The sequence below is a fragment of the Eretmochelys imbricata genome, chromosome 6, assembly GCF_965152235.1.
Source record: "Eretmochelys imbricata isolate rEreImb1 chromosome 6, rEreImb1.hap1, whole genome shotgun sequence".
Lineage (NCBI taxonomy): Eukaryota > Metazoa > Chordata > Testudines > Cheloniidae > Eretmochelys > Eretmochelys imbricata.
In genome coordinates, this window is record NC_135577.1 from 29,553,594 (window position 1) to 29,580,228 (window position 26,635).

The 26,635-nt window shown below is 41.0% G+C and overlaps 1 protein-coding gene across 6 annotated transcripts in view; it reads right to left on the reverse strand.

Moving 5' to 3' along the window:
- Positions 1-9,988: 9,988 nt before the first annotated feature.
- KCNC1 (potassium voltage-gated channel subfamily C member 1) overlaps positions 9,989-26,635 on the reverse strand; it is a 156,415-nt gene continuing 139,768 nt past the window's right edge. For 2 of the 6 annotated variants that reach the window (XM_077820057.1, XM_077820051.1), the window contains 2 exons: positions 12,849-13,037; positions 10,733-10,869 (listed from right to left, as the gene is read on the reverse strand). In XM_077820057.1, the coding sequence (XP_077676183.1) occupies positions 10,733-10,869; positions 12,849-13,037 (326 nt within the window). Of the gene's footprint in view, positions 10,054-10,732; positions 10,870-12,848; positions 13,038-26,635 lie in introns of those variants that run through there. The other 4 variants (XM_077820053.1, XM_077820052.1, XM_077820054.1 and 1 more) reach the window with 4 other exon arrangements.

Here is a 26,635-nt window from a genome sequence, read left to right on the forward strand (position 1 = left end):
TGCTTGGAAGATAAAATGAAAATTCAAAATGATCTGGACAAACTGGAGAAATGGTCTGAAGTAAATAGATCAAATTCAATAAGGACAAGTGCAAAGTACTCCACTTAGGAAGGAATAATCAGTTATAAATTCATACAAAATGGGAAATGACTGCCTAGGAAGGAGGGACCTGGGGGGTCAGAGTGAATCACAAGCTAAATATGAGTCAACAGTGTAACACTGCTGCAAAAAAAGCAAACGTCATTCTGGGATGTATTAGCAGGAGTGCTGTAAGCAAGATATGCTGATTAGGCCTCTACTGGAGTATCAGCCAGTTCTGGGCACCACATTTCAGGAAAGATGTGGACAAATTGGAGAAAGTCCAGAGAAGAGCAACAAAAATGATTAAAGGTCTAGAAAACATGACCTATGAGAGAAGATTGAAAAAACTGGGTTTGTTTAGTCTGGAAAAGAGAACGCTGAGAGGGGACATGATAACAGTTTTCAGGTACGTAAAAGGTTGTTACAAAGGAGGAGGGAGACAAATTGTTTTTCTTAACCTCTGAGGATAAGACAAAAAGCAATGGGCTTAAATTGCAGCAAGGGCGGTTTAGGTTGGACATTAGGAAAAACTTCCTAACTGTCAGAGTGGTTAAGCACTGGAATAAATTGCCTAGGGAGGTTGTGGAATCTCCATCATTGGAGATTTTTAAGAGCAGGTTAGACAAACACATGTCAGGGATTGTCTAGATAATACTTAGTCCTGCAATGAGTGCAGGGAACTGGACTAGATGACCTCTTGAGGTCCCTTCCAGTCCTACAATTCTATGATTCCTTAGGGAAGGAGGGTCTTGTGGTTAAGGCATTGGACTGGGACCCAAGGAGATCTGTGTTCAGTTTCTGGTTTTGCCACAGGCTTCCTGTGTGCCTCAGTTCCCCATCTTTAAAACTGGACTAACAACACTTCCTTTCTTCCACTCTTAGACTGTAAGCTCTTCAGGGCATGGGTTTTGTGTTTGTACAACACCTAGCACAAGGGAACAGGGGACAACTAGATATTACTCTAGTGCAAATAATGTATAATAATTCTTTGTAGACAGTGCAGTATTGAGTGTCAATAGCAAGTTGGTGTTTGTTCATTAGAAAATAAATCCCCTGTTTTTATGTGTTAGTATGTTTGGTTTTGCAGAATAAAACCTTATGATAAGTCAGCTGATACCTTCTGGGCACAGAGGCTTTCAGCTGAAGGTCTGGTCTGTAAGAAAGGGAGAACACAATGAAAGGTTCCAACCCATGGCAAAAGTCACCTTCCTTGCTGCTTGCCAGAGAGCAACGAGGACTCTCCTTGTTAGATGTCCTGACTGAGAAGGCCAGTGTTTGACATCCGTCCTCCAGAGTGGTAGAACCCAAAGCCAATGTGCTGCAACTACATAAATGCCTCTGGAACAATGCTAGATGTAAAGAATAATATTATTATGCAGCTCTTCATACCTAAACAAAGGTGGCCTTTTACATGTTGAATCCTACATCCATATTCAGATGTACACACTCAGATGGAAATAGCATAAACTGACACGGCTGTAATATAACATTAGGACAGAGTACGCAAACATCAGTGCAATTAGTTAAAATATGCAGACTTTCTTTTTGTTCATTGCCTGCGGGAAAATAAATCTTATGACATGCCCAACATTCATACTGAAATAAGGTGGAGTTTAAATCACTTTTCAATAGACAAGAAGTTTAGAGGTGACCCTCAGCCTAGACAGCTTCCGGCTGTGGGGAGAAAAAATAGAATTTATTTTATATACATTTGTTGTTTGAAAGTCATATGCAGTCTGTATCTAAGTATTACTCACACAAGCCCTCTGTGCACCAGAGCAGGCAAATGACTTTTCTAACTCTTTTTAACTTTGTTGGGTGGAGGGAGGAAAGTGTTTGTTTATTATTATTTCTGAGGTGGTGGTGTTCTTAGGGGGATAGGGATACCCAGGTTAGGTATTGTTTGTATTAGTTGGCCTTCTTGCTAGCTTGCATTCCTGATTGCAGTTCTGGTTTTTGGTAGATGCTCAGAAACCTTTGTTTATCTAACACTGGCGTCCCTAACCATCAATATGATCTGAGTACTGTTGGTGTCTCCATGACTCTTGCCATCTGGAGCTGCTTTACAGGTAGTTTCTGTGTGTCTGATGGGAGTGGAGTACCTTTGCAAGGTTCAGTGACTGAGCACAGAGAAGCTGAGAGGCTGAAGAAGGAATAAGATTTCATGTTTATTTTCTAGGCTATGTTTGGAGTTATGGGTCTTTACGTTGAGTTCGGGAAAGAGGCAAAGGGAATCAGACTGGGAGGCTGTTTCTGATGGGTGCAGCATGGAAGAAGGATGAATGTGGGAGCCTGGCATTTGGGAAGCACAGGGAATGGGCTAGCGTATAGAAGGAAATGAGGGTAGATAGATGGTGTGGAGGCTCCAGGGGGGTCATGAAGACGAGGCAGTCAGTTAAGGAGAGCAGTGTTCCTATTTCTGGGAAGAGTGAAGAGACAAGCTGCCATATTTTACAAAGCTCTCCATAATTTTATCTCTCCACGCAGGTATCTGATTTTTTTTATATATCAGATGATGAATTATTGAAATTAGCGAGCTTATTCACAGTCAAATCACATCTTGAAATTCAAAGTTCCCTTCACAGTGATCTGTAGTACATCCATTTTGACCTCCCACATTTTAGTAATCATTATTTCATGGGTACAGCCACATCCGGCACTCGCTGAAGCCAACAGGAGTCATTCCATCCAGTTCCATGGGTTCTTAGGACCTTGGTGATCGAAAAATCTGGTATATGTAATTAGGAAAAACTCATAGAAGCATGCAGTATATGTGAAAATAGGCAATGCTTCAGTCATCTGTGAACTTCATTTTTCTCACTGTTGGCCCATCCAGTGTCAGAAACAAGATGTTGACAGATACTGTTCAGTTACTCAACAAATATAACCTTTAGTTTGTTTTTCTGATTAACACCAAGTTCCTTTAAAACTTCTTTTCTTGTAGCTCTTCTGGTGCCTCTAGAGCAGATTGTAAACCTGGTTTTTATTATTATTATTTTTATTTTATTTTAGCTGCGTGGGAAGTTCACTCTTTATATAAGAAGATCCAAGATCTTTTCATTAACATTTAGATAATGTCTGTGTATTTGCAGTCATCTGAAATACTCTGAGTAGCCAAAAATTCTGAAAAGACAGGAAAAATACTTTTAAAAACCCAAACACCACCATCCGCCCCCAACTTTCCCAGTAATTGCAAAAGAATGTAATGTATGGAAGATCATTTTCATCTCCTTCAGTTTCAGATGTTCTCTAATGGTGAAAAACTTGCATGCCAGAAAGCTGGGGTATGTACCGAAGTTGCAGAAACCTGCACCTAACACAAGGTAGCTGAAACTTTGAACCTTCAGAGTCCCAGCCCCAATCTCTTAATTTTGGTTGCACAACAAATATTAATGAGATTTTTAGGGGGAGTTATGTGTTTGTGCCTTGTTTGGCTCATGTCCTGATTTTATAAAGTTAGGATCTTGTCCTTACTGATTTCTCTCAGATAAACTCTGATCTCAGAGCCATTGCTCCATGTTAAGAAGGATTGCTTAGAAGCCCTAAAAATGTGTATGTTCTGTGGAAAATAGTAATATGTTAAGTAAACATCTCAAAGAAGAGTGTAGCGAGCATCATTTACTGTGTACTCCTTGCAGGTTGAATTTGAGAAACTATATCAGTAAGACAACTGCTGTTATCATGTAGCAGTCTAATATGGCAACTCCTCCATTTTGGAATGAAGAGAATAATCTTTACCTCTTGGGATGGATGGACAGACGGACAGACAGACAGGAAGCAGCAAGGAAAGAGATTACCTCTTTCCCCCTCCCACCCTCTTACTCCTCCATACAACCAGTCTCCACAGTGACACTATAGATGGGGCCTTGACCTTTCAAACAGCAGTCTCCGTTTTCCAACAATTCTTAATGCAAAAGCAGTTTGTATTTATTATTGCCTTTGTGGAATGTGGAAAGGGAAAATTAGATCGAAGCTGCCAGCGATGGAGATGGCATCTGAACAATTGTCTCCTGGCTCTACATTTTAATGTGAATCATACTGTATATTTTAAGAAAGTGATGAAATGTAAACATACGGAACACTAAGAGAACGCACTAGAGCATGCCTGAAAAGAGAATAAGATGCTGCATGTTAATTATTCCTGAATTACCATTTGCCTTAGAGAGGGCAAAATCAGAGGTGGCTTTGATTTTGCAAAACTTCTCCAGTGAGAGGAGCCAGAACCAGGAATGGTTCCAGTCTAGATCCCTTTTTATCAGAACCTCCAAAGTTCAGTGGGCTCTGGATAAATGCTTCTGGTTTTAACCAATTCTTGATTGGTTTTCAACTTTTTGCCTCTGTTAACATATTGCTTCACTCTGGCTCCTTCCCCTTTTCCAGATGTAATCATTTCTCCTGAGTGCAGTAGGTATTTTCAAAAGTTCCATAGCAGTTCAGGAGAACAAATCCCAGAGACTTTCAATGGGAATCGTGAACCTGACACTCAAGTGCTTTTGAGAATCTCTCCTCCTCTGTGAACGGGTGACCTTTAATGTAAGTCCCTGTGCATTTCCGCAGGTTTCCTTTTCAGAAGTGGGGAGAATTTTTCTTGGCCTCTTATTCTGTTTGTGCCATCAATTTCATGCACACTGCTTCTAATGACAAAGGTCTTAGCGCTTTAAACTGAGTAAAAATACTGACTCCAAACCAAGTGGCACCTAAGCTAGCACGATTGAAGATTCACTGATCAACAAACAACACTCTCTGCCTGCCATAATAGCCATGTGGGTGCTTCTTAATTCTTCCTAATAGCAACCCCCTGCTTTAAAATGAAAAAGAAAGGAATTCCTAGAAAGCCACTATATTCTACAGCATACAAAAGACAAGGCAACAGCTATTGTACTCTGTAAAGACAGGTTCCTGCTCCTCATATCTTAGCCATAAGTGATAAGATAACTGTAATTAATAATCAGATCTACTTCTTATATAGTGTTTTTTGTCAGGAGAGCTCAAAACACTTTACAAAGGAGATCAGTATTATGTTTCCTCATCTGTAAAATGGGGATAATATCTACTAGGCCATGCTGCATTCCCTAGTCACACATAAAAACACACATTGCTAATAGTGATGAGAATGAAGAAAATGTATGCCCTCTGGCTGTTTTAAATCTCATCAGTGGGATTGCTCAGGGTTTATGCCTGTGCAATTAAGATCAAAATCTGTTCCCCTTTCTCTTTCGTCTCCCTCCCACTTGGACACCATAGTGGTCAGTGCTATACAGGGACCTACATACATGAATACACATTCATTCACACCATTTTGACTGGAAGCTTTTTGAAGAGGCGACTGTGGGCTCCATTCGCTTGTCTACTATGGCCACTTTACACTGCTTAAGGAAACTCTTTGCTAGTGTAGTGCTCCCCCCGCCCACCCCGGTTCTGTTGTAGGGGCCTGGTAGAGTGGAGCTCTACTACACTTGGTTCTCCACTGGCCCAAGATCACTTGGGGGACCTCATGCTGCTGGCTCCCTGACACACCCCATCTGACAAACTCACTGGCCTCATGCCCAGATTCAACAAAACACTTAAGCAAGTGCTTAATTCCACTTGACGTTATCCAGGACTTAAATAGGTGCTTCTATGCTTTGTTGAATCGGAATCATGATGGGTTACATAGGTGAAGGTGCAAACACGTGCATGCACTAGGGTTAGGTTGTCTAAAGGGTGTGCACTGGTGCTAGATCTTCCAAAGTTCAGCTGCAAGTTTATGCGCCTGCAGTTTTGCCAATGCACAAGTGAAAGCTGAGGGCTGAAAATCTTACCCATACACACTGGGTTCAACAGCAGATCCCCAACTGTTTATTTTTGAAAGTATTTGCCTCATTATAGTCCTCCTTGTGATTTAAGCGTCTTTGTATATAGTCATTGTGCGGGGGGAGAAGGAGTTATGAAAGATGCATGCTTTTTCAATATATTTTTTAACTTGGTTGTTAAGCTTAAAGTAGTTTATTGACTTTATTAATGATCAGATATTAAAAATTGTGTTCATATTCAGACATCAGACAAATATTTCAGCTACTATTTTGGATAAAGAAAGATTTGTATGAATGGATGAAAGATGACAGGAACTGCTACACGGAGAGGTGCATGATGTCTGGAAATCTAAAGAAGAGGGTCTAAAGGGCAATCTGCGTAAATTCAGCATAAATTAAAAGTTCAGTTAGTGTGTGAGGTTGAAGACAAGGTTATCTCTGGGGTATTTCTGGGGAAAGGAAGTGGTAGCCTGCCTTGTTGTGAAGCTGAGGAGAGCCGTTGTTATGTGGGGGAGCAGGGCAAATATTGCTTTTTTTTTTGCCTCAGGGTATCTTCTTCATAAGTACTTCTGTGCTCAGCTCATTTTCAAATTTCATTGCTTTATCTCTGCCCTGTCTCCCTTGCGTTCTAGCCTGCTCATTTTTCCCAACGTCCATTCATTTCGGTGATGTATTTTCTTTGAGGCACTGAAACTTTAAAGAGAGAGCGAGAACAATTTATATGAAAAATCATTTTATCCAGATTAATGACCATTACACTTGACTGTTATCACAGCATGATTAGCTAGATTCCTTTCTGGCAGGAGAGAATAGAAGCCACTTTCCATTTCCTTACTATTTGAAGTAACCGTTGTAGAGCCAGCATGTCATATATCATGTGTCAGGATGATCTGGGAAAAATAATGCCTACATGCTTTTAGAAGAGATGAGCGGTACGTATGAAAGTTGTGTGACTATAAGGATGTTTTCAATATTATTTATTAATCTACTTTTAAAGCCACAGTCCTGGCCTTATAAAATTCCATTAGCCATGCAGGGGATTTCTGGAGACCTCCGATACTAGTGATGGGAGGCTAGATAGATATAACTCTATTGAATAAAGCCGTTTATATAACTTCTATAAAAAAATGCAGGTGCTCATTTCCTCCAGGGCAGAGGGAAGCTTAAAGGTCTAGGAGTGTAATCAAAACAGTTTGCCTGATTCTGATCTTATTTACACAGGTGTAAAAATCAGGAGTAACTTTCAACTGAGTTACAGCAGTATAAAACTAATGTGAGACCAGAACCAGGCCCAATGGGTGTAGTATTTTTAGTGCTACTTGCTTGCTGTGAAAGAGACAGATTTGAATTCATAAGTGTTGTAATCGTGTTAACACAGCACAACCTACTTAGATAACAAACAGCCTGTGTACGCAGATGAGAGAGCCTGATTCCCTGGGCACTTTGCTGGCATCTCTGCTGCACTGACTAGTGCTTCCTAACATGAGTGCTTCGAGAACTTTCAAGTCTCTCAGCTGTTGCCTGCTGGACTGTCAGAACTGCTTAGGGCGAGATCAGGGGGTCTGTCATCATGGCGGTACATTTTCTGTTATGCAAAAGGGAACTGTGGAATCGCCAAGGAACTTGTGTTTTGAAAGTGCCCCCTGAAGGATAGTGAATGGGAAATGCAGTTCAATTTCTGAAGGTTTAGTGAAAGGCATCCAGAAAACTCAATTACTGCAGAGTGGAGAGAAGAATAAGCAAGGAGATATATTTTCAGTGAAAGACCCCAACATCGGACTGGCAACATGGTTCCGGGAGAAAATAGGACAGAAAGACAACTATCTCAGGGCTTGGGTACTCAAGCTGTTAATTAAAGGAAATACTCTTATTTCTTATAACCAAGCACTGGGTAAGGGGAATACCTGTGTAGGATTTATTGGATTTAATTTTTAATCAGTATTAATTATTTTATGGTAATAAGGGAATGTGAGCAGATTTCACACTAGGTCTCTGAATAATGTTATTAAATTAATACAAAAGTATAACAAATAAATCTATTTTTAGATCCTTAATACACTGTACCAAAAAAAAAACTTCATTAGCTTCTGCAAGGTTGGACCCTGGATTAGCTTGCATTCTGGAGATAAGAAACTGGCCATTATCAAGGAAGACCATGCCAGGATAGAAACAGAGATGGAAAATTACTCTTAAAAAAAGAAGGCAGGCTGAACTAGGAATTAGTGCATAGTGCTAAATCAGAAGAGATGAAGGAGCCTCATTACTAGCTTCAAGTTCAGAGCCTCGGTGTTAAATCTTCTTCCTAAATCACAGGTCTGATAGCAGCTCTTCTTTTTCTTTCTGGAGGTGGAGGTTATGGGGCTATGAGGATGTGGTGTGTGTATGTGTGGTGGTGGTTTTTGTTTGTAACACTTACCAGAGCCTTTGGTGTATCTTCCTTGATTTTTTTTTATTCATAATTCCTCAGGACCTCTCAGATTCTGTTTCTTTTCTTTTTCATTACAATCAGTAGTCCCAGATGCCTCCTTGCCTTCTGGCTCGAATGCTGCCAAGTGTATTCAATTGTCTGATATGATGGCAAAAGGGGAACTCTTAAAGAAATACTTTACCAGAAATGTTCAAGCTACTAGAATGGTCCTGGCAAATAAACTATACATTTTATTTGTGGAATCTGAAATGAAGTAAAATGTCATTACTTTCCTGAATTCCTGCTGGTGCCCTTTATATCTGGCAGCTAAGACATAACTCAGGCACCCGCAGTAGTTTAGCGCTGGACCTCATGCAAAGTTTCAGAGCTGGTGGATTATTGGGGCTCAGTGAAGAACAAGTTAAGACAGACTCACAGAAGTAAGAAAAACTGAATTCACTTAATCTACTAAAAAGACAAACTTTTATTATTTTGGGGGAGATGAAGAGATACCTAAATAATTCTAGATTTTATCTTCCCTGGTAATATTAAATTAAAGTTTTCTAGTGCTGTGAAAACTTCAGACATTGGTTGTATTAAGTGTTTGCAGGCTTCCTTTGTTATCCACTAACCAAAATTACCATTTTAGAATCAAATCAATACCAAGCTTCTCTCCAGCATTTCTGTTGGGAACACTATATATTTATTCAAGATTTCAGAAGCAAGTCTCTGGAAACCCCGATCACTTCAGAAAATAATTCTGCTTTACACTGTACAGCAGGCACTGAAACCATGATACAAAATTTATTTCATGCTAGAATTGTTTTGCATAACATTGTGCATGCATTTTACTCAGAAGTACTAAATTGCATACAATGCTGTTGTCTTGTTTCTTAAACTTTGAGACAAGTTTATACTTGAGTATTCTCCTGATTTTTGTACTGTCAGTCTCAGGTTTAAAATAACACCTTTTTTTGTTTCAAATCCATACTGATTACTTAATATGAACAATTTGTTATGAAGGGTCTTCACGTTGGATCTATACATCAATAAAATACAACATAACCAGAGCTGGAAATTAAATCTAGACCAGCTGTTGCCATCAGGTCCAAAGAAAGGTCCCATGTGTCACAAGCATGCCAACGAAAACAGACAGGGAAAAAAAGGAGTTTCCTAAATTTACACAATTCTAGTTGAATTAAAAGTTCTTGATTTCCATGTCAGTGTGATGAGTTACGAAGGCATGGTCAATATGACCGATGACTGCCTGATGGCACTTTTTAAAACCATTACTCTGTATCTTGTATACAAAAAGAAGCAATCCATAGCAAATAAATGTACAGTTTTATAATGTTTTACATTTTGGCTACAACAATGTATGTAAAAGTAAAGAGCTTTCAAAGAAAATATATAACTTTGCTTTTTTCCCCCCTTAAAGTTAATCATACAATTGCAGTTTTTGTTTACTTCATGCAATTCATGCTATGAACAAAACAAAAAAGAAAGGAAGAAGAGATCTTCTACAGTTTTGTTACATTTTGGCCGTAGAAAAAGCCTGCATCTCTAGTACAACTCTGAAACCACATAGAATCATCCTTAAAACCTGCATGGAGCGAGTTTACTTTGTCCAAATGAGGAGGTCTTCTATGCCTGCACAGTTCCACACAGCTGTTTATTAGCCATCAATGTTCATCTCCATCTCGCCTTGTCAAGTCACTCTGACTGCCTCTGTTGGCATATATTTAGCAATGACAGGACTTTCTTTGCAAAGATCTGCATGTAAAGAATACAATCAATACTTGAGCTTCTTTCCTGCGCTTTTCAAATCAAGCTTGGCATTTTAGTTTTAAAGGAAGGAGGAAAAGGTAGAGTAGCTACATGCAGAGGCAGCCATATTCTTCTTCAATAGGATTTTTTTTTCCCATGCAGTCAGCCAGACTGAGACCTCTCTACAGTGTATCTGAGTATTGCTTTCAACTTATAATAGGCGCCCATGCAAAGTTTCATCCTACTGTGCTTGTTTGCTCAAACTTCTGCAGGGTTCCTATGGCTCAAAAATATCCTGAGAAAATCAAAATCTTCAATCGTTGGCACGTTTCAGCATTGACTAAATGCCTAACCCATTCCATAAGAGCCAGTGGATCCACCATCAGCCAAGATAAGCACATACCAGCATGGTGCACCATTAAAGAAATTATCTGGTGCATCCATCCTTCATCCTATGTACCAATATCATGCAGCATATGGCCCACCAGTACTATTTAATGCCCACCTAGTGTCATCTTTATACTATTTAAGGGTGTTGTCACCAAATGTCAGTAGTAACACCATGCCCACAAGGTGCTACTGTGAGACATGACATCTTCAGACTTAGTCACCTGGATTATATGCAACATAGCATAGGCTAATTGTAAATAAAGCTTTTTAGACCATTCTCTGCTACTGATCCATGCTACAAAATAGATGGGATGGGAGACCAAGAACGTCTCACTGGGCTAGGAGAGCTGTAGGGCGCAGACACTGAGGATAATCCTATCGCTTTTCCGCTTATGCCAGCTATGTTGTTAAGGCTCCGTGACATTTCGTAACCTTCATTTAAAAGAAAAATGCAAAGTACAGCATTGGATCAACAACAGAATGGGCTAAGAATAAGGTCAACATTGTGGCCAGTTAAGTAGCATCCTCATGCATTGACATGCTGGGAGTAGTATCACTTGCAACGTGGTTCAGAAAGCCTCGCAAGTAAGAGCAGGTAAAAAAAAGGGGGTGGGGGGAAGCAAAATGGTTTCTCCAGAATGGGCAGACTGTAAAATAATGTAGGCAGTGTCATAGTTCTGTCTTCAAACAACTGGGGGGAAAAGTTAGGTGGAGGGATTTTTCTGTTTCTTTTCAGTGTAAACTTAATTGCACTTTCCCCCACTGACTCATGTATTTGGACCTCAGGCAAAAATTAAGGTGACTCGTAGCTTTAAAAAACCCAGCATTTGTTCCGTTGCTATAGAGATACTACTCATTTGCTCACAGCATTTTAAAAAAATAGTTTGCATGCATTCAATTTCCCCTTCCCTCCCCCCCACTCCCATCCTTTTCCAGACATGCACAAAAACAACCTCAGCTAGTATACACACATAGTTGCACAAACTATGGATGAAATTCAGTTGGAACAACAATTAAGATGCTCTCAACGTATTTCGAACAGGCCAACAATATGCTGACATTTCTTACTCTTTAGCCAACCGGCCTCTGTTTCATTCAGTAGAGAGAGCCTGCTTCGTGTTGGAGTGCATCATGAGAACTATACATTCCTCATACCAAAAGGTGTGCCATTTGGAGCATTCTCCTGATCCACTGAAGCAACCAAAACTGACTCAGGCTGAACGAAAATGGCCGATGCTTATCCAATACAGAATCAGGTAAAACACTTTGCTACAAAGGTAAATTTTAGCAGAGATACTTTCATATGAAAGTGCAGTGGTCCAACTATATCTTTGTTAATGATAATCCTACAAATTATAATTACATACACTATCTATAACTGGCATTTACTATAGACTGTTGTCCATCATACAATGGCACATGGGAATTCTAAAACCCATACCCATGATATGGTTTACATCATAGAATCTTTGCGTTTTTTAAAATACTGAATATATTATATACTCTATACAGTACACCAGTGATGGACACTGATTCAATGATAGATAACTCTTCATGAAATTAACCACTACCAATTAACTTTTATGCACATATGTAGTTCTCATTTTATACACGTAAAGATATCTGCATTTTTGATTTGCTTATTTTTCTTGGATTAAACCATTTGGGCAAGATTTAGTCTGTCATAAAAAAAATACAAGAACTCTTGTTTGTTTATTTATTTTAGGACCTAATGTTACTGAATATATGGATGATTCTGACCATTATCTAAGCAAAATTAATTACTTCTGGGAACAGTCAGGATTTTAAAAATTAATTATGGTAAATATTAGTTTACCAGAGGAAACCAATTTTAGTTAGGTTACTTTCCAGTCATAAAAGAGGTCTATGCTAATGAATGCTCCCATATGAACCTCTCTCTGTGTTCAATTTTACAGCTAGGCATGATACAGAAGTTAACCGAAGGGCTGTATAAACGCAGCTGAATAATTACTTTGTGGTTCTTGGTGTTTGCTGGGGCATTTATTTATTTTTGCCCACCAAAGTGTTTGCTGTTCACAGCACATTGCAATCTATGAGTCTTCCAAATGGGCAGCCTTCACTGCTGTCATAAATATTAATCAGTGTGTCTTTGGGGGATGAAATCATTTAAGGACATTGCAGAATATTGGGCGCTGAAACTCACTGAGCTAGCTAACATGGAAGACGAAACTGCAGTTGCACATGGTAGCTCTAGCAGCTTCCTCTCCCAAAAGCAACAGATTAAAACCTCAAAATGCAGACATCAGGTTGTTATTTTAGTGCATATCTAAACCAAGCCCACTATTCCATGAGAACTAATAGATGACTTTTTCTCTCTTTTTTTTAAACAAGGTCACTAACTATGTGGTTACAGGACCTCAGCTACATACCCTTTCTTATTCCTCCATCAGGCGGGCAGGGATATTCCCCGGTTGATAAGAGGAAGCAGGGTCCATATCTCTCCCGAGTGCCAGAGCGGGTAAAGGGCAGGCCCTCATCAGGCGTTATAGCCTGGTCTATGTGGGGACAGTCTTCATTTGCCAGCGCCGCCTTGGCCACCTCACCATTCAGTTTCGAATCTTCAAACATATAAGCAGAAGGCTATTGAAACACTAAGAACTGTTTATCAGAGTTAAATCTGTAGGTTCGGGATCACAGCTAAGGAGTAGCATGGTGATGCTTAAAAGGTAGCACATTTGTCCTAAAAACAGTGGCTTTGTGCACTGCACCAACATAAAATAAAATACATTAAGTGGAAGGAGAAACAAAATGTTATCTCATTAGATAGAACAGCAGCCTGCGGTACTTCCACATATATGGGGCAGTTTCAGAAATTGCTTTGCACTGGTTCCTAGTCCTGTGAGCAGAAGACTGCAGTTAGAAACTGGATCATGTTTAGCATGACATAAGATGGCATATGAATGATCTGTGTCTCGTGAAAACTACTGAAACGCATAGAACTTTGGAGAGGCAGTTAATGATGAGTTGCATTGTAGTAGCTGAGTAAATTCTATTCATGCAGATTTATATCTTTGTACAATATTACATGGGCAAAAGATCCCCAAAGTTTGAACAGTTTGTTTTGTTTGGCTTATATTTTCAAATACACAGAATGGTAGTACACATTTTAGACGGACGCACAGCAGACGTTATGTACGGGAGTGTGACAGCAGAACATGGATTTTAAAAAACAATCCAGTTTCTGATTTATTCTGTGACATATGCAGTTTTTGCAATGCCAGCAGAGGATGCTACAGATGGAAAACAATACAGTAGCCCATGGATTTTGAAAATAAATTAGGTAACATTTACCCTCTGACTGCAAATAATGAAAATGTGTCATTAAATTTGTCCACTTTACTCCACATGTCCCCATGAAGATCGACTGAGAATGGAATGTTTTCTGTATGTGATTTGCTTCACAGTCATAAAACAATTTAAAGTGCTCTTACAAGATTTGTAAAATGTTTTCAAAGTGCAAATTAGTATATTGAGAATATACTCAAAATATGGCACAGTTCAATAGGGACTTTTCAGCTAAAAAGGAGGGGAAAACAGTCAAAATATAACCCGTCCACAAGAGCTAAACTATGTGCTTAATTGAGTGGGTACAATTCAGAAATTTGCAGCAATCTAAACCCCGGTTGCACAATGCTTATTATTTAGTTACTGTACGGCGCACACTGCAGGTGATCCTACAGTTCTTAATGAAAGGGACAATGCACCGATAAGCTTTATTTCAACCCCCTTTCCAAAAACACCTGATGACTTGCTCCAAACCCTGTGCAATTTTGACATCTATTTTTCACTGGAGCTGAGGCCAAGTAAGAAAATAGATCCAAGTCTACATAGAGACCCTTCAAAGAGAGAATGCATTAAATAGGATGAGCAAACCTTCCAGAGCAATAGTTTCAGGATGACACAATGGATAAATAATAAGTAAGGGCTTTTTGAGATTATAGCACTCTTCTCATTGTCATATAAAATGATCTGCACCGATAAAGACACACATGTATGGTATGCATACTATTATATGGAATGTATACTGTTTATGTACATACATGCTAATTGCATTTCATGTCTTGATTTTTTCCCCAAGCAGATAAAGTGTTTCCCCACATAATCAACTCCATTTTGCAACCCTCCTACTGGTACTGTACCTTCTTTTTCCTTCCTGCAGAAGTGGTCAGTTCATTTCCCCATAGAATATGGTGATGGTAGGGTTTTTTGTTTGTTTTTTTTGACCAGCTACGTTTATTAATACATCAAATGCACTAATAGAAGCAACAGATACTTTCTGAAGTTGATGACTAATGATGACTAATTTGAACAGGTTTCTGAAGTTTCAGGGCATAGATTGATTGCAATTCCTGTGTGTGAATAATATACATCTATTTCATGCTCCTGTTTACTTTGCACAAAAACCACACAATTACCTTAATAACCATGACATCACATGATACTGAGCTGCTACTTTAAAACTCACACTGCTAAATACTGTGAACTTTGCTATTCCTTAAGGGGATCAGTAATGCAGTGGGTTAGTGTACTAGTCTTCACGTCTACAGGATAAGGCCCTGATGCTACAATGAGTCAAGCACAGGGGGGGGACACCTATACCTCCATAGAGCCCCGCTGTTTTCAGTGTGGAGCTCATTGCTGCACTGGGTCTTAGATTATATTAATTATTAGAGATGGTCCTGAACCAAAACTGTGTATCTGAACATTAGGAAAGTTTGGATCCTTCTCCAGATCAGAACTGTGTGCTCTGATTCATATCTAATAATAAACAATAATTTAGATAGCACTCTGAAGCACTCTGCAAGTACAAGCTGAAATGCAAATTAAACCCACGGAGCACTACATCCACCCCTAAAATGCGGCTACGTCCTGGGTGTAACACATCACTATTTAACAGCATACACCACAGCCATTGTACTTCAGGCCAGGAAGTGAAACATGCCTCATCCAATTGTAGTTGCAGAGAGAATTTAGGCAGAATTACTCGGCATTTGGCTGAGACACTGGAGTTAACATCCTACTGTTTCCAAAGCCAATACAAGATTGTCAATGAGCACAAATGGTTTTACATCTCATCTGAAAGACACAACTCCCATAGCATACAGAAACCTAATGCCTTGGCTCCTGCTCAGGTTACAAGTGAAAATGAATTTGAGAGCATCACCCCCATTCCTGGTTGTTCATGTCATGAAACCATCACTAAAGCTCTGCTCAAGAACTCAATGGAAGGGTTATTGAAAACTAAGATTGAGGTGCCTGGCAAATCTATGCCAGGAAGCATGTACAAAAACTGCCCACAGTATATGTGATACAATTTATTTTCTTGCTTTCATTAGCATTAAATTTACTCAAATGTTACAAGAGTTTTCAGAGGTAATAGACTTTCACATATGAGATTGGACCTATAGTGTCTTCAGTGACACCCATACAACCCACCCGGTTTCAGGCTGCCTCTGAACCTGTATCCCCAGTTGCTAATCTCGGAGCATTTAATGATTTTTAAATGCACATTGTTGAATAATCGTCGCTTTAGAGTTTTCTTTCCATTCCAGTAGTTCCTAAAGATAAGGAACTGTGGGCAAATCATTCTTCTGCAATTTGAGCTACAGATCTCTGTGTGTTCTGAAACCTGTTCCACCCACAGTACTTGTGTTGATGTCAATGGCTGTGCTATGCACGAGACATGTAGGCTATGCCATTGAGATCTGCATTGTGGTAATTAAAATTGCAGTGCTAATCACAGATGACAAGTTGGCCTATATTTGGGAGAAAGGGACGTCATGGGCAGAAGTGACTGTGGAGGGAAGTAGATTTCTATTTCTGTGAATAGGGGACTGAATTATCATATTTTTTTTAGACAGTCTACAGTATCAGTAATGGATTTACATGCAGCAATTTAAATTTCAGCCCAATCCATACGTAAGTTACTCAAAACTCCCATTGTCTTCGCTGGGAGTTCTGTGCATGCTAAACTGTTTCAGGAGTGAGGAATAAGTGCCTGATCCAAAGTCCACTGAAGTCAACAGCAGTCTTGCCATTGACTTTGGTGAGTGTTGGATCAGAGCTTAAGTGTACAGCTAAACTTGGCCCAAATGTCACTTGCAGCATTTACTTTAATTACACACTTTACTTTCAAGGTACAGAGTGGATTGTGATTTTACTGTAAGGCAACTAAACGAATTAGGGCTTGGTCCTGCACCCTTAAAGACAATGGAAGTGATGCCTGTAGCATCATTTCTGGTTTATATTTTTGGATACATATTTGTTCCAAAAATGGGCATTAGGCTAAACTTGGCATAAAATAATATCAACCTGCACCAAATTATTTTTTCTATCCGTTTAAGATTTTTTAAAATATTTTTGTACGTGAAGGATGCAAAATGGCTTCACAGTTAACTGAAAATTTGCACTGTATGCTTTGGTGGGCCAGATTAAGACCTGATATTAGTAGCTTATCTCCACTGACAGAACTGGAGATGTGCTTGTTTTGTGCCCAAAGGCAAATTCATGACATGGGCGACATGGGGGCAATATTTTCAAATCACCCTAATTCTCTCCAAACAGGACCAAGATTTTTCAAATAGTTCCTAAATATTAGTAAACCTTTGGGCAAAGTGGGGCCAGTTTTTATGGTCCTGCTCTTGTTCCCATTAAAGTCAATTGCAAAATCCTGTGGATTTCAATGGGAGCAGAATCGGGCTTCATGTTAATAATAAAACCTGAATCCAGGGAAATTGTAGTGACCATTCCAAGGAAAGATACTTGGTCTCAGGGAGGAATGCAATACCAGGGAACCATGTTCTGCCTCTTGTCTCTTGTTAGATTGTAAGCTTTTTGGAGCAGGGACCAAAAAGGTATTCTGCATTTGTACAGAACCTAGCACATTGGGCCTCCGGTCTACAACTGGAACTCCTAGAGCATTACCACAATAAAAAAATTGTTTTACATAGAATGCCACTTAGATTTTGTTCTTTCTAAAAATCTGTAGCATGATATACCCCCAGATTAAGATATCTAACAAAATGCTGTATTACTATGGGAATACAAGAGCACCAAAGAAGCTCTTTCCATCAGATAATGGATGTGATAGGACTATTCACTGAATCATGGTATAATTCATAGTGTTTAGCTCTTCTAGGGCTTGATCTGAAGCCCGCTAGATTCACTGGGAGTCTATTGACTTCAGTGGGCTTTGGATCAGACCTATAGAGAGGTTTCTTCTCTAGATCTCCAATTGCTTTACAAAGGAAAGCAAGTATGACAACCCCCATTTCTCCCAACAGGAAACGAAGGTAGAGAGGTGTAGTGACTTGCCCAATGTCACACAACAGGTGAGTCTCGGGAATAATCCTAGTTCAGTGCCTCATTCCTAGGGCTAAACTGCCTTCAAATGCTTATTTAATGACACAAGCTTTTAAAAATCCTCCATATTCAGCTGTCTTAGATATGGGGAGAAACACCAGCAGATCTCCCAGATAAGTAGTTTATTGCATCATTTATCGTTTTGGGATCCTTGTTTTAAATTTCTTCATCCCACCCATCACCCCCTTTAGGAAACTGCCATTAAAATGCCAAGGACTTTTCCAGACAAAAATTAGATTTCGAAATACAAAGATAATGATACAAACTAATAAAAGCTGCCAGGAAACTCAAAGGCAAGGCTGACGGTCCAGCCAAAACACAGATCTCCTCTCCCGTGTGTGTGTTGTGTCTCTGCTGCTGTGCTTTGAGTGCTGCACATGCAGGAAGAGGGTTATAACGGAGACTGGCCATGCCCAGTCTGTGGGCTCTCCTCCTTCCCAATGGCATGAGCTATAGACAAAGGTTCAAGGGCTGCCATTTTGACTTCACTGCCATTGTTGGCTTGTGATTGAGTTAGAGCTGTGAGAAACATTTGCATTGAGCCTCAGACCTACTTGATCTGAATCCTGGACCCAGTTGTTCACAGACCTCAATGTATCAGTGCATCCATGAGCCTCACTCTGCGCTTCTGAATGCTGGGAAACATATGCAGAGGTGGTTCCTGCATTTGGGAAGCCCAACCAAATCCTCTTTTCCTCTTGTCAAACTTCTTCACACCCCCACCAACTACCCAATAACAACCGAAAGAACCCTTCTTATCTTAATGTCTTTGGGCGGTGTGAGGTTTTTTTGTGGGGATTGGGTGGCTCCCTCCTTTAACTCACCCTGTCTTCAGAGCTGTGCAGTGGCCACTTTCCCTAATAGCAGAGTCTGTGGGGTTGGGCAGATTGAAAGGGCACTCACTGTGGGTTGTTGCCTTCCCCATCCCTTAAGGGATTTTCTGCCAGGCAAGGGGTGCCACCTTCATGACCCGTGGGGCAATAAGAATGTACCACTTCAACTGAAATGGGCCTGAGATATGCTCCCATAATTCTTAGCATGATATCCAAGGAAATCCTGCACAGTAGATTTATGGGTTGTCTCTCCCAGGGCATGAGCATCGGCAGGGCTCCCTTGCCTATTATGCTAAAGAGTCTGGGGCCTCATTAGCCCTAGATTAGAGAGCTAGGTACCAGGAGACGTAGGGCTGTTTCTTGAGCTCCCACATAACTACTGGAGGAGGAAGCAGCATATCCTGCCCTTGTTCAAGGATTGAAGGAGACAGTGATCCACTGTATTCATGTCTACTCCCCAAAGACCAAACCCTGCTGAAGGAGCAGCTGCTTGGCACCCCACAAAGACCCAGAAATCTTGGCCCCAGAAGGGGAAGCAGCAAGACATTGCTCTATCTCAAGGTAAGAAAAGGGGTCTTGGGTCTGGATGCAGGGATAGAGTGGGGAGGGGGAAGAAATGGCTGATTGTAGGGAAGGGCTAGTGCTGGGAGGATACTAGTTACTTGAAAGATGAAGATCTGCTTGCTGAGGGTGTCCAGTCTAACTGAAACCTCCAAGCAAACCTTCCAGCCCTTGCAAACCAAACCTGCAGGGTTCAGTTGGTGAACCCCCACTTGCCCAGAACACTGCAGGGTTCTGATAGTCTTGACTTCAAGGGAGGCACCACACAGATGTGGGTATAGCCTGTGAATGGTCCCACAAAAGATGGACTCAAACACTTACTAAAGCTCTTTTGGATCTCAATTCTGGCAAGTGCGCCTATCTTCAGCGCCTGACGCTTTGCTCCACTCCCAACAGACAGTATCTCTTAGATGAACACTGCCTATAATCCTCATTGTGGAAACAGCTGCTCAGCATTTAGCCTCTTCGCACTGTTGCATCAGAGAAGGTAAATCTAATTGAAATGCTGTGACTGGAGGAGGGACCATTACACTGAACATCTATGGGTTACTTTATGGTTCCCCTTTACACCATTCTGGTAGTGTAAATGGGCCATAATAGACTCATAGGCGCCAAGGTCAGGATGGACCATCGTGATCATCTAATCTGATCTCCTGGACACAGAAAGTCACCCACCCACTCTCGTAATAGATCCCGAACCTCTGGCTGCGTTACTGAAGTCCCAAACGATGGTTTAAAGACTTCAAGTTACAGAGAATTCACCATTTACACTAGTTTAAACCTGCAAGTGACTTGTGCCCCATGCTGCAGAGGAAGATGAAAAACCACCAAGGTCTCTGCCAATCTGACCTTGGGGAAAATTTCTTCCTGCCCCAAATGTGGAAATCTGTTCCAGGGGGTGTGGTTGGAGAATTGCCAGGCTCTGGCTATTCTCAGCCACGTGGTCAGTTAGGCAGTTGATTGCAAATTCAAGCAGCCCTGAGGTTGCTGTAGCTTATGGTGAGGGCTAGGCAAACCTTTAGGCATCCCCACACTAGGGAAAGTGTAAATGGTGACTTGTAGCCAACTTTATCTCCCATCCTCCTCATTTCCTGTGCTGAACTATTAAGAAATGGCCCTTTTTTTGTGTAACAGTGATCAATCTGAGTTCCAAAGGAGGTTGTAGAGACCTGTAAAAGTGTAGGACCAAATCCTGGGAGCTGCTGAGCACCTGAGAAACCCACTATTTTTAATCTCTGATTGGTGGAATTGTCTGTCTTGCAATGCCCCTCCCTCCTGCTGGTGAACTCTTCTTTGTTTCCCCACAGTTGACGAGAGGGGCAGAGCATGCCATAGAATAAGGAGTTATGGGAATAGATTATGAATTGATAAAAATACAACCTTGCTGCTTTAGTGTCTGGGCAATTGTCAATTTGAAATTAAATAAATCTCACTTGCAACTAGGAGTGAGATTAGAAGCAATAAACCTAATACTGTTTCTCTAGGAAACAAATACAAAAATACCTCTCAGCCTCTTTTTATCATTCCCTCCCAGATCCCACAAATAACATGCAGGTGACAACCAAAAGCCTCTGCCAGGACCTGATTCAACAAAATATCCATTTGGCTTCCACTCTAGACCATGCTAGGCTACAGAAAGAATTTTTTATGGACTCCAGACCCCTGGGTAGGGTTCAGAAACATGGATCACAGGCGCAGAGGTTTGTTTTTGTCATTGCTAAATCAGGCCCTTAAAATACAAGGGATATAACAACTACATGAGATTATCTAAAGAATGATGGGGAAGATATAATAAGCCACAAGCAATTGAAATGATGAAATTATGGCGTGGAGGATATGGATGGAAGTACAGCACAGAGAGCATGGGTTTGAGTCTTTGAAAATGAGCTATGATGTGCTAAGATGGGAATCACTGATTTTTAAAACAGCAGGTCTCTAAGCCAGTATGTTTGGGACATTTTCTGCTGGAGAGCAATGAAAATTAATTGTTTTCCATGCAGACTATCTGAAAGAAATAGCACATTAGCTAGATCGTGCTTTCTTGCATCGTGTACTTACTCTTTGCATTAATACCTTGTGTCACAACCCAATGGAGTTACCTATAGTCTGTGACATTCCTTGTCGTTTTGTATTTAAAGAACAGTATTGTAATCTCCTCTGCTGCCCAATATGGAGCTCGGGTTGATGGGGATTGGAGAAAAACTTCACAGAATAAAATGTGACAGTCTGTAACATACACAAGTTGCAAGCAACATACAATAATAACAAGTAAATGTTAACAAACAGAACGAGAGAGAGAGAGAAAAGAGAAAGAGAAAATGTGAAGAACATGTAAAAGAATTCATTTGTTCCTACACAGCAACTCAATTTAATTTTAGCTACCCCAAGATTTTCATGCTTTGTAGAGAGTCAGATGTATTTATCTTTAACAAACACCTGAATATTATTTTACTGTATATTTTAAACTTATTCTGAAGTATTCTTGAGTAGATGTCACACCAACAGACTTTACGTTGGTACAGCTGAGAGCAGAATTTGTCTCCTCTACAACAGAAATTTGGTATAATAGACAAATTCCCAGATGCTCCTCAAACCCGACCTACCTCTGAATATTTACTCACCACCATGTTGAAATGGGTCCCTCCAGGTAAGGTTGTCCCCCAATAAATGTACTCCAGTGAATAAGATGACCGCCTCAGACAACCCTGATTGGCCAACATTGTGACATCACTGTCAGAGAATATCACCTTCAAGAGGCGTTACTTCCTGAAGTGAGGTGACAGCATGTTGGCTTCCTGTCTGTTGATAGGTTTGGAGGCAGGGAGTAGGTACAGGAGCATGAATAAATCAAGTGCTTCTTGCTCTTGGAAAGGTGTATAACACAATGGTGAGAGGTGTTGCTCCTGGAAGCGCTGCCTTCCAAAGAGGTACATCGCAGTCCCTGCTAGAGATGGTCCACCAATTCTGTACACTGATCCTGTACTTTTGTGAGTACTTTTGTGAGTCAAATTAAAATCCTAGTGATTCCATAGACTGCAGTGGATCCTTGGGTAGGTCATGGTGCAACATATCAGCTCAGTCTGGTGAGCCAGGTATTGGTTCCTCGCTAGGTAAAGTTCATCTCCCTTAAGATCTTAGATCACCAAATTGTGGATCTAGTTTAGATTTCAAAAATAAAGAATACAGTATGATGATCTGTAGGGTATGGAGCATGGATGAATGCAAAGAACAATGAGAGCAGAAATGGGTAAACTACCGGTTACTTCTGGTCTGTGCTTGTTTTGTAAAAGCAAATTTTCTTAGAAGTAACAGACAGAGAAAGCTTGGATGGAGTCTAAATCAGGTATAAAGTAAGAGGGTCATGGTGTAGTGGGCTGAGCACAGCACGAGGTGTCTGAGTTCTAATCCTATCTCTGTTCCAATTCTTTCTGTGGTAACGAGCAAATCATTTAGCTCATCTGCTTCAGCCAAACAGTGCTCAGATGTAAAAGTTGCTCTGTTTTACATCTGACTTCCCATGGCCCAGAATGGCAATTCCAGCCACTGGGGATCAGTCAGATGGAGGGATGCTCAACCCTTTTTCTCCCAGTAACACCACCTGCACTGGAGGATGGAAGTTGAATGATGTAGGAGCTGCTAGGGCAGGCGTATATCATTGGAGGATCCCCCTAGAGTGAGGGAATACTTAAGGAGCTGGATCTGCCCAGTTTAAGGCTGCTTTGTGCTGGAGGACTGGCACAAAGCGGGCTTAATGGACCTGAGAATTAGGTGTCTGTGTCTCCATTTTCCCTTTTGTTGAAAGGATATAATACTTATTTGCCAACCTCAGTGGGGTGTTCCCCACCCCTCTTCCAGTGGTGTAGACTGGAGTAGCTCCAAAAGAAGCTATATCAAGTTACACCAGCTGAAGATCTGACCCAGTTTATTTCCAGAGAATAAGGGCTGAAGCCACCGAAGGGATAATGGGGAGCTATTTTTTGGTTTCACATGTTGTATATGTGAAAAGAGGCCAGCTGACTACTCTGAAAACAGAAATCCTCTCTTTAACCGTAGGAAAGGTACAGCACAAGCAAGGTAGAGGCGACTTCCCCATATTTCTTTCCTATCTGATTTACAGGCTCCACTTTAGGGGTGAGAGTAGTTCCATTTCCATTCCTATTCAATACTTGACCACTCAGCTAGCACTGCCAAGAAGGGTCCCAGTGGTTTGGGGCTTTGGCCACCCCTTCTCCATTACAGCCTGGACTGAGACAACCATCTTGTTTCACGTAAGCCTCCTAACAGCCATTGGATGACAAAAACTTTCAGCCACTGTCACCCTGACCTGAACCATGGCTTAGCAGACCAATATTCCATTCACAATTTCCTAAGTGTCTTTCAAATTTTAATGGATTGATGATATTTATATTAGCTAAAATTCTGAATTAGGACAAAACTATAGTTCTATTGCTACTACAGGAAGTCAGACCACAGGTGGATAATTGCCCAATGACATGTTTAGGAGGTGCTATTGGAATCCACTGTTCAAGGGATATTACAGAACCCCCTCTGTGCATGACCTACAGGAGACATGAGACCATGACAGGTGCCGGACATGAGAACTTAGTCTTTTTACCTCAAGCTGTAGGAGCTTATGCTGTAGCTGGAGATCCCGGGTTCAATCTTGGGTGACACCAAGGTGATTGTTATTGCACTGTTTTTCTATAAGTATTCAAATTTTGATATTTGGAATTAGGAATTATTAAATGGCGTTTGAATTTTAAAGACTAGAAAGGCCATTTGCAATTCAAAAATGAAGCTGGGGGGAGGGAATCTTCTCCCACTTATACCTTTTGTGACTCAGGCCCAATATAATAGTTTATCTAGGGCAGTGGTTTTCAACCTTTTTTCATTGGCAGACCCCTAAAGAGCTTTGAATGGAGGTGTGGACCCCTTTGGAAATCTTAGACATAGTCTGTGGATCCCCAGGGGTCTGCAGATCATGGGTTGAAAACCACTGATTTAGGGTATATAAGCACCACTGTCTTCTGCTGGGGGGTGAATGAGAACTGCTCAGTTCTTTGTGGTTATGTATTATCTGGTGGCTAGTCTACAGCAAGGATAGAAACAGCAACGCTACTACAGTCAATTGAGATTCTTCTTTATCTGGAGTGGTATTTTGAGTGGAATGTTCTATTCCCTTTGTTGCAAACCTGTGGTTTAATGGACCATCACGATATTTATGGGTATGTATATGGCCACAAATTCATGGTTCTCGAATCTTCAAAATGTGCAGTGTAGGTTGCATAAAACCTGCTTACGATCACAAACTGCAACTAGTGGACAAGACACCTAATTTTCAGAACCACTGAGTACCTGCAACTCCCATTAACTCCAGCTGCAGTTGTGGGACCTCTGCACTCCTGAAAATCAGAGGCAGTATGTTTTTTGAGTGCAGGTTATTTGGTTTATTTGTGGCGGCGGAAGAAAAAATGAAGCCTAGATCAACTTTTCTAGACAGTGTTTCCATTGATAAAAATGAATCTGAACCCAAAGGTGGCCCGAAATCATATTTAAAAATGGAGATCAGCTCTCTCGCGATATGTTACAATGAAATAAAAAATTCTTCGGGTCAAGTCTTGTCCCATCCCATGCAGAGAGTGGGAGAGTTTGGGGATGGGTACTGGTCATTCTCCCTCTCAGCAACAGAGCATAACAACTGCAAAGGCTACAGATGTAAAGTTGATGAACTAGCTATGGAGTGTTGGTTTATTTTGCTCCTCTCCAGCCCTTGATTCCCTTGTGATCCTTTCCCCCACATTCCTCCCAGCAGCAGCCTGGTTTCCCAAGCTCTGCATTGAGTGGAGAATTCAGCCTTCATTGTTTATAATGCTGCAAGGAAGTTACCCAGATTGCACAATACATAAACCCAGGGATACTCTCTATCTAGACCATAGCTCAAATATAGGCAGGGTGCTGAGCACTCAGCGTCGGAGGGAATCCTTATCTCAGGGTTCTGGAGAGCATCAAAGCACCTGCAATGTCTCCCTTCCAATGAAGTGTATTAGAAACTCCTAATATAGAGAAAAGGTTTGGGTAGATCCTTTCACGGGTCAGGGAACAAAAATCACCCATCTCCTTTTCTTTAGGTGCTTAACTCTGATCACTCTCTCTTTCCGTCTGAGTGCAGCTGATTTGTGGCACCAAAATGCAGGCAATGTTACAGACAGCAAGTGGAGCTATGGATTCCATTAGTATTCCAGACCCACTATTATAGATTGGCAAACAGCATCATCCAGCTCTTCCTATGGATACTGTAGGACATAACCATAAAGCCAGCACATCCTTTGGGCAGGCACACAGGGGTGAGGACGAGGAGAGTCACGTGAAATTTTCATAACAAAACCCCCACCAAGTAGTTTGGAGATTTGTTTTGCCTGTTTTGAGGCTTTGTCGCCAGCCTGAAACTTGGGCCTGTTTTGCAGTTGTTTGTGATCTTGGGCTGAGTTTCATGTTGTCGTGGGGCAGCATGTGGCTTTGGGCACAATCCCGGTAAAGCTGAACAGTTTAGGTTGAATTCTGTTTTGAGATTTGGGTTCACTTGATTTGTCATGCAGCTCTAGTTAGGAGACCTAATGCTGTCAAAGCATTTTGAGACCCTTGGATGATATACAAGTGCAAGGGATTACTACTATTATTATTACTCTTTGTTGTTAATTGTCTTTTTTGTTGTTAGGAGCATGCTTTTGGGACCCAGGCCATCCCAGCTCAGTCTCCAGCTCTGCTACAGACTTCCTGCATGGCCTGGGATAAGTCACTTTAATCTCATGTTCTCCCAAACACCACTTGTAAAATGAAGATAATACTTCCTTCTACCCACCCTTTGCCTTTCTTGTTCAGTTCGACGGTAAGTCTTTGGGGTAGAGGGTTATCTCTTTCTTTCTCATTGGGTCCCTGATCTTGACAGTGGCTGCTAGGTCATATGGCAATACAAATAGTAAATAGCAACAGAATCTGTTTTGGTGGGGTCAGGGCCTGGAAAGGCATATGCTTGTTTTAAAGGCATAGGCAACTAGGCCCATATAGTATTTAGCATATATCAAGTCTGGGTTTCAAGTAGTTTTACAGTCATGCTAGTCATGGGTGAAATTTACTCCTTTGTATCATTTTGGGTCCAATTCTCCAATCTGCCCAGATCCCTTTGCTACATAAGTGGCAGAAAGTGAATTTAAAGTGGCCAGAGATTGTCCCTGGAGAATTCCCCCTGTGCAGGGGGAATCACTGCTGGCTTCAAGCTGCTGCCATGACTTTACACCTCCTGCCCCAGAAGCTGCCCCCTCCCTGCCAAACATAAGGGAGCGGAGAGACAGGGACATGGTGAGTTGTTGCCAGGAGGGGAAGTGTGACAGAGCAAGGCTCTG